Source organism: Cherax quadricarinatus, chromosome 94, assembly GCF_038502225.1.
Source record: "Cherax quadricarinatus isolate ZL_2023a chromosome 94, ASM3850222v1, whole genome shotgun sequence".
Taxonomy (NCBI): domain Eukaryota; kingdom Metazoa; phylum Arthropoda; class Malacostraca; order Decapoda; family Parastacidae; genus Cherax; species Cherax quadricarinatus.
The window spans coordinates 12641951-12649450 of record NC_091385.1 but is presented as its reverse complement, the minus strand read 5'-3'; the positions used below and the strand labels follow the sequence as shown (position 1 = coordinate 12649450).

General features: G+C 34.6%; 2 protein-coding genes across 7 annotated transcripts in view; one reads left to right on the top strand and one right to left on the bottom strand.

Moving 5' to 3' along the window:
- Nucleotides 1-7500, bottom strand: part of LOC128700886 (zinc finger protein 84-like) — a 452286-nt gene that overhangs the window by 121979 nt on the left and 322807 nt on the right. The gene's annotated exons all lie outside the window — the stretch shown is intronic.
- Nucleotides 1-7500, top strand: part of LOC128691345 (zinc finger protein 271-like) — a gene marked incomplete at its 3' end in the record, with an annotated part of 88522 nt that extends 81022 nt beyond the window's left edge. The window contains exon 2 of the mRNA XM_070104709.1: nt 4697-7500. Coding sequence (XP_069960810.1) covers nt 6418-7500 — 1083 coding nt within the window. The remainder of the gene's footprint in view (nt 1-4696) is intronic.

Here is a 7500-nt window from a genome sequence, read left to right as displayed (position 1 = left end):
ATATCTTCCATTCTATCAAATGAGTTAAAAAAATGAGAATACAACCATAAAAACCATACGAAAATATACTGCAAAGAGGCGGCTATTGGCTGAGAAGTGAACTCCCTTATTTATCGTCCATCTTTTTTATTTTTGTTGTACGTTAAGAAGCATCTTTCCATCATACATTGCCCAAGTTTCAATGAAATAGCCCAATAAACAACCGAGAGAAAAAAAATATTTACCTAAAATCATATATGGCAAGCCCAAGCCAGGTACTGGAAATAAGTCACTTTATCTGACTTTTCTGAGTTATCCTAGGTTCTCTATACTTACACTGCTATGTATGATAATCTATGTAACTGTATTTGTGTATACCTGAATAAACTTATTTACTTCTAGTCTGTCAACTGAGTACAAGAAACCGCCCATTCACTTATTTCAACTACCCAATAAAGTGGTCAGAAATTGGCAATTTGGCCGATTTCACACAAATTTCAACAGATGCCAATTTCAAAATAGGGTCCAGAATAAACAATGCAGACATTCCTGGCACTAAAATAACATTTTCTCTGTTCATTAGTCATGGCTACAGGCCTCTCTTATATTACTCTTGCTTACCATTTGGAATTTTTATTCACAAAAAAAAAAAATAGAAGATTTACTGTTATGCAGACTACTGCATTATTGTAATAATTGTATAAATAATGTCAATCCATTCTTGACTCCGTACTGGAATTTAGACTGGCAGGCAGACAGGCATTAGACGGTGATGTCATTTGTTTATTCTTGAGCTTCGCTAAAGAATAGAACATTTTCACTACTCTGAGCACAATTTCAAGGTACTTTTTGTCATGAAAGCAATCAAAATCATATCTATTTCTGTAATATATCTTTCATTCTATCAAATGAGACCGAAAAAATGAGAATACGTATAACCATAACAACCATACAAAAATATACCGCTAAGCGGCCGCTAATGGCTGAGAAGTGAACTCCGCTATTTATGGTCTGATTTCTTTCATTTTTGGTGTATGTGAAGAAGTATCTTTCCATCATACATTGCCCAAGTTTGAATAAGATAACCCAACAAACAACTGAGGAAATAATAATAATAATAATAATAATAATAATAATAATAATAATGATAATATCTTTATTTACTTCACGTACATGTACAAGGTATACAGGCCTAGCTGACATCAGTGACATACTGCTGTATAGAAAGCCACTTGTTATGCTGAGTATTTCAAGAAAATTAGGTCAGTGTCCCAGGATAACATCGACACTAGTCAGCTAACACCCAGGTACCCATTTACTGCTGGATAAACATAGACAACAGGTGTAAAGAAACACGCCTAATGTTTCTACCCTGGCTGGGAATCGAATATTTACCAAAAATCATTTTGGCTAACCCAAGCCAGGTACTAAAAATAAGCCACGTTGACTTTTTTGGTGTTATCCTAGGTTCTCTACACACATGCTGCTATGTGTGATAATCTATAGAGAGAAAATAACTTTTTTGTTTCATGTTTATGGTGCAGTACGAGTGAATATCACAGTTAGCTCTGTGTTATACTCTGTTTTCTCCAATATAAGCCACCAAGACAAGGATAGGAGAATGGTATTTGTTTACCATATCCTCTTTATAACTCGGTCGAACTGCTCGGTGTTATGCCAAATATTAGTCATTCTGGAGTATTTAACATGTTTTATGTTATTTATATTGTTTATTATGTCATATTAGATCAATTGTGATAGGCAAATAAGCTGTAGTGTTGATATTAGCATAATAATAAAGCATATTCTCCTGCTTCATGAGACTGAGCTCATGGCAACCGACAGTGGCTTCAAAGCCACCTTATCTTTAACCCTTTGAGGGTCGACAGGCCCTCTCCGAAACTCGTTCTCAGGGTCGGCCAAATTTAAAAAAAAAAAAAAATTATTTTCTCTTATGAAAAGATAGAGAATCTTTTCCCGATCATAAAGACACCAAAAGTTTGAAATTTGATAGAAAACTTACGGAATTATGCTCTCGCAAAGTTAGCGGTCTCGGCGATGTTTACGCATCGGCGATTTTGCCCACTTTGAGCCCCATTTTCGGCCAATTTCACTGTACTAGTCGACAAAAAACATGAATATTTCGCTAGAACTCCATTTTTTCTATCGAATGGATGCAAGAAACCACCCATTTATGAAATTCAACTATCCAGTACAGTGGTCAGAATTTAGCAATTTTGCCAATTTCACACAAATTTCAAAAGATGCCAATTTCGGAATAGGGTCCAGAATAAACAAGAAAGACATTCCTGGCACTAAAATGACATTTCCTCTAGTCATTAGTCACGTCTCAAGGCCCCTCTTATATTCTTTTGCTTTCCACTTTGAATTTTTATTCTCACAAAAAATATAAGATTTACTGTTATGCAGACTACTGCATTAGTGTAAAAAATGGTATAAATATTATTGGTGCACTTGTGAAAGAATATTAGACTCACCAGTTGACGTGTATTGCACGCTTGGCACGATTTGTTTACTTTTGAAGTTTGGTAAAAATCGAACATTTCTGCTACTTTGAGCTCAATTTCAAGGCACCTTTCATTGTAAAACCAGTCAAAATCATCTCAATTTCTGTAATATGTCTTCCATTCTATAAAATGAGACCAAGAAAACTAGAATACAACAATAAATACCATACGAAAATACACTGCAAAGTCGCTGATTTATTCAAAAAAAATGGTCAAAGTTTTTTTTTTCTCATTATGCACTGTGTGCTGCAGGATTTTTTTTAGACTGTGCACACTGACCACATAGACCCATTCTTTCATATGAAGGCCTACCAGCTTTCTCCCACTAGATTTGAGGCCGCTAGAATTTATGAGTACTAGTACGTCAAAAACTCCTACGCGTAAGACGTACTAGTACGACGAAAACCCTCAAAGGGTTAATGGATAATGTACTGTGTAGATGCTTTACATAATGAGAAGCATTTCTTTTATTCATTGGAACCAGAGCTAGGGCTAATAGTAAGCAGGTTAAAACAATAAAGGAAGAAAAAGAAATTGGAATGACTTATGCAGCAAGTAGCGCCACCAAACAGTACCAGCAGGTTGGTGTGGCAACCCTGGAAATTTGAAATTATGCTAGCCAAAATTAGTGCTGAATAACTGAAGGAACTGAATAACTGATTGCCGGATTTGTGATGACAGACCTGTATAACATATAATTTCCAATTTGGAAGTAGTCAGAATATTCTAATGACAGAAGAAGTTCAGGCCAGATAATTGACCACCATCAGTTTACCAGAGAGGAGCAGGAGTGTTCTTGTTGACTGCTAGTTTCTCACTGCTCGTCCCTCAACCTTGAGCATACAGGTCAGGTGGGTCACGTAACGTGACTCACCAACACTCAGTAGAGCAGCTGAACAAAGGGGAAAGGTGGAGGGTATAACCATCGAACACCACACTTTAATGTACACTGGTAAACAGACCGGTAGGTATGTTACTATACCTTTAATTTAACTGATAGTGGCCACGTTACATAAATAATAATAATAATAATAAGCCTTAATGATACAAGGACGTTCATTTCCAATTTAGCTATTAAAGGAAACTACCACAATGTAATATTAAAGAAAGGATAACAGTAGGGGCATGGCATATGTACTGAGATAGTACATACTCAAATAGTCACAATCACATTGACAGGTGAACATTTTCACCTGCCTGGGTCATTTACTATTGTCTAGAAATAAATACAAAAGTGTTTATAGGTCCCAGCAATGTTTTAGACATGCTGGAGTATGCCTTGAAGCATGGTGTTATGAAAATAATCCCTATACTGTTGACTACTCAGCGGCATTTGATAAATGTGAACTGCTCCAGCCAACCCTCCTGCATTTGATATCACTCTTACATACAAACATATCTTGTCTGTCTGTCTATTTGTCTGCCAGTCTGTTTGTCTCTGCTTATCTGTCTAGCTCTGCTTATCTGTCTTTCTGTCTGCCTGTGTGTGCCTGGAGTATATATCAAACTCCTTTAAGAATGATGTTATGACAACTGTTGATAGCCGAGTGACATTTGAAATTGGGCACTAGGGGAACCCTGGCTTTATTTGTTTTTGCTGAAACACACCAACATGTTTGTCTGTCTGTATATCTGTCTGTCTGTTTGTCTATCTGTTTGTCTATCTGTCTGTCTATCTGTCTGTATTTGCCTGGAATTTTTGGGTTATCCTAGGTAATTTACACTATGTATAATAATTGTGCTTATGTGTACATGTGAGAGAGAGACAGAGATAGACAGATATATAGATTGACAGAGATATAGACAGGGAGACATAGCATCAGTGAATCCCTGGTGTTTGCCATGCTGTTTGATTTAGCTGGTGCTCAATTGAACTGTTGCTCCCACAAGGTACTAAGTGCTCCCAGAATTTTTTAATACTGTGCACACTGAGTGCACAGACCCATTCTTTCATGTCTAGGCGACTCAAGCATATTGTGCCAAATTTGAAGGAATGAAAAATAAAATGTAGATCTACGTTCAGAGTGCTACGTGTACAAACATAGATCTACGTTTGGTCAGTTTAAGGGTTAAGTGGCAATTTTATTTAGTGAAACATGTGACAATAGAGAAAAAAATCTTTTTTAGTTGAGTATGTTGTGTTGGTAATTGTAGAATATTATACTATACTGACTCATGTTCTATTCCAGAAGTATTTTGTGGAAGACTACCAGGTTGTGTCTTGCCAGACACTATATCTTCAGTACTTCAAGAAGCACCAGTGTAAGTGTCTTGAACAACAACTGATATTGCAGAAGTATTTTGTGGAAGACTACCAGGTTGTGTCTTGCCAGACACTATATCTTCAGTACTTCAAGAAGCACCAGTGTAAGTGTCTTGAACAACAACTGATATTGCAGAAGTATTTTGTGGAAGACTACCAGGTTGTGTCTTGCCAGACACTATATCTTCAGTACTTCAAGAAAGACAACAGCTGTTTTTCATATGAATTTTTAACTAGCTATTACTAATTAAACAATTTTGCTTTTGATATTGGGAATTCTATCTAAAAATGCATTGCAGTTAATTTTTTGAGGGTCTGTTTTATAGTTCTATGACTTTTAAGTCAAGGTCCAAGCTGTAGTACTACATCATGAGCTCAGCTTACTCAGATAAGCTCTGAGTGGTAAATTTGGGCCTAAATGTGAGAGAATGCATCTGTGTGTTAAGTGTGCACACAGTGCATAATGAGAAAAAAAACTGCGACTATGTTTTTGAATTAAAACAGCAAATTTTCAGTGTATTTTCATGTGATTTTTTGGTAGCATTCACTGTTTCTTGGTCTCATTTTTAGAATAGAAGACGTATTACAGAAATGATTTTGATAGATTTTAGTACTGAAAATAGCTTGAAATTGAGTTCAGAATAGTAGAAATGTTATATTTTTTCTGATGTTAGAGGGTAAACAAATCACATCACGTGTACAGCTGGTGCGTATAATGTGTGTTCCTGAATGCACTGATATTATTTATACAATTATTACAATCTTCCATAAAAGTAAATTTTCTCTTTTTTGGAGTGAATAAAAATTATTTGTGAATAAAAATAAAAATCAGATTCATCTGTAAATCCTGGAAATGTAACTAATAAAAAGAGGAAATGTTAGTTTAGTGCCAGGAATGCCTGCATTGATTATTCTGGACCGTATTTTGAAATTGGAATATTTTGAACTTTGTGTGAAATTGGCCAAATTACCAATTTCCAATCACTTTATTGTGAAGTTGAAATAGTTGATTTGGGCAATTTTTTGTGCTCAGTAGATAAAATGGATCACATACTAGCAAAATAGCTAAGAATTTGGTCTAATGGAATAATTAAATTGGCCAAAAACAGAACTCAAAGTGGGCAAAATTGCCAATGCATAAATATCTCTGGCAGCAAAATTCATAGGAGCATAACTTTGTCAATTCTTCATCAAATTTTTGTACTTTTTATTTTATTACCTTCAAAAAAAGATTCTCTGCAATTTCATAAGAAAAAATAATATTTTTTAGATCCTGTGGGGAATTTTCAGATTTGGGGTCTGAACCCTCAAAGGGTTAATAAAAGAATACTAATAATTTCGTAATTAAAATTTTTCAGAAAAATCTGTTTAAACACAAGAGTAAATAATAATAATATTGTTGAGTGTATCTGCAATGTTCTAGTACATATATTAATCTTTTAACACAAAACAAAAATTATGATAGTGTTTTAACACACAATATAAACTTTATTAGTGTTCATAAGTAGGAAAAGTTTTGCATAAATAAATCTGAACATGGGAATATGTTCATAAGGAAGACCATATGTTTGGTGTACAAAATAGTTAAAAAAAAATCTTGAAATAGACATGTGAGTACATAAGGAAGATTAACTATACCACTGTTGTATGACTAAAATATTTCAAGTGAAAAACCTTCGTTTAAAAAATATGGAAAAACATAAAGAACATAAACCATATCAATGTTCAGAGTGTCTGAAATGTTTTAGTAGAAATGACTGTCTTGTGATACATATGAGAGTACATACAGGAGATAAACCATATCAATGTTCTGAGTGTCTGAAATGTTTTAGTGATAAAAGCAGTCTTGTGAAACATACGAGAGTACATACAGGAGATAAACCATATCAATGTTCAGAGTGTCTGAAATGTTTTAGTCAAAAAGGCAATTTTGTGACACATATGAGAGTACATACAGGAGATAAGCCATATCAATGTTCTGAGTGTCTGAAATGTTTTAGTGCTAAAAGCAGTCTTGTGAAACATATGAGAGTACATACAGGAGATAAACCATATCAATGTTCTGAGTGTCTGAAATGTTTTAGTGATAAAAGCAGTCTTGTGAAACATACGAGAGTACATACAGGAGATAAACCATATCAATGTTCAGAGTGTCTGAAATGTTTTAGCCAAAAAAGCAGTATTGTGACACATATGAGAGTACATACAGGAGATAAACCATATCAATGTTCTGAGTGTCTGAAATGTTTTAGTGGTAAAAGCAGTCTTGTGAAACATACAAGAGTACATACAGGAGATAAACCATATCAATGTTCAGAGTGTCTGAAATGTTTTAGTCAAAAAGGCAATTTTGTGACACACATGAAATTACACACAGGAGATAAACCATATCAATGTTCTGAGTGTCTGAAATGTTTTAGTGCTAAAAGCAGTCTTGTGAAACATATGAGAGTGCATACAGGAGATAAACCATATCAATGTTCAGAGTGTCTGAAATGTTTTAGTCAAAAAGGCAATTTTGTGACACATATGAGAGTACATACAGGAGATAAACCATATCAATGTTCAGAGTGTCTGAAATGTTTTAGTGAAAAAGGCAATTTTGTGACACACATGAAATTACACACAGGAGATAAGCCATATCAATGTTCTGAGTGTCTGAAATGTTTTAGTGCTAAAAGCAGTCTTGTGAAACATATGAGAGTACATACAGGAGATAAACCATATCAA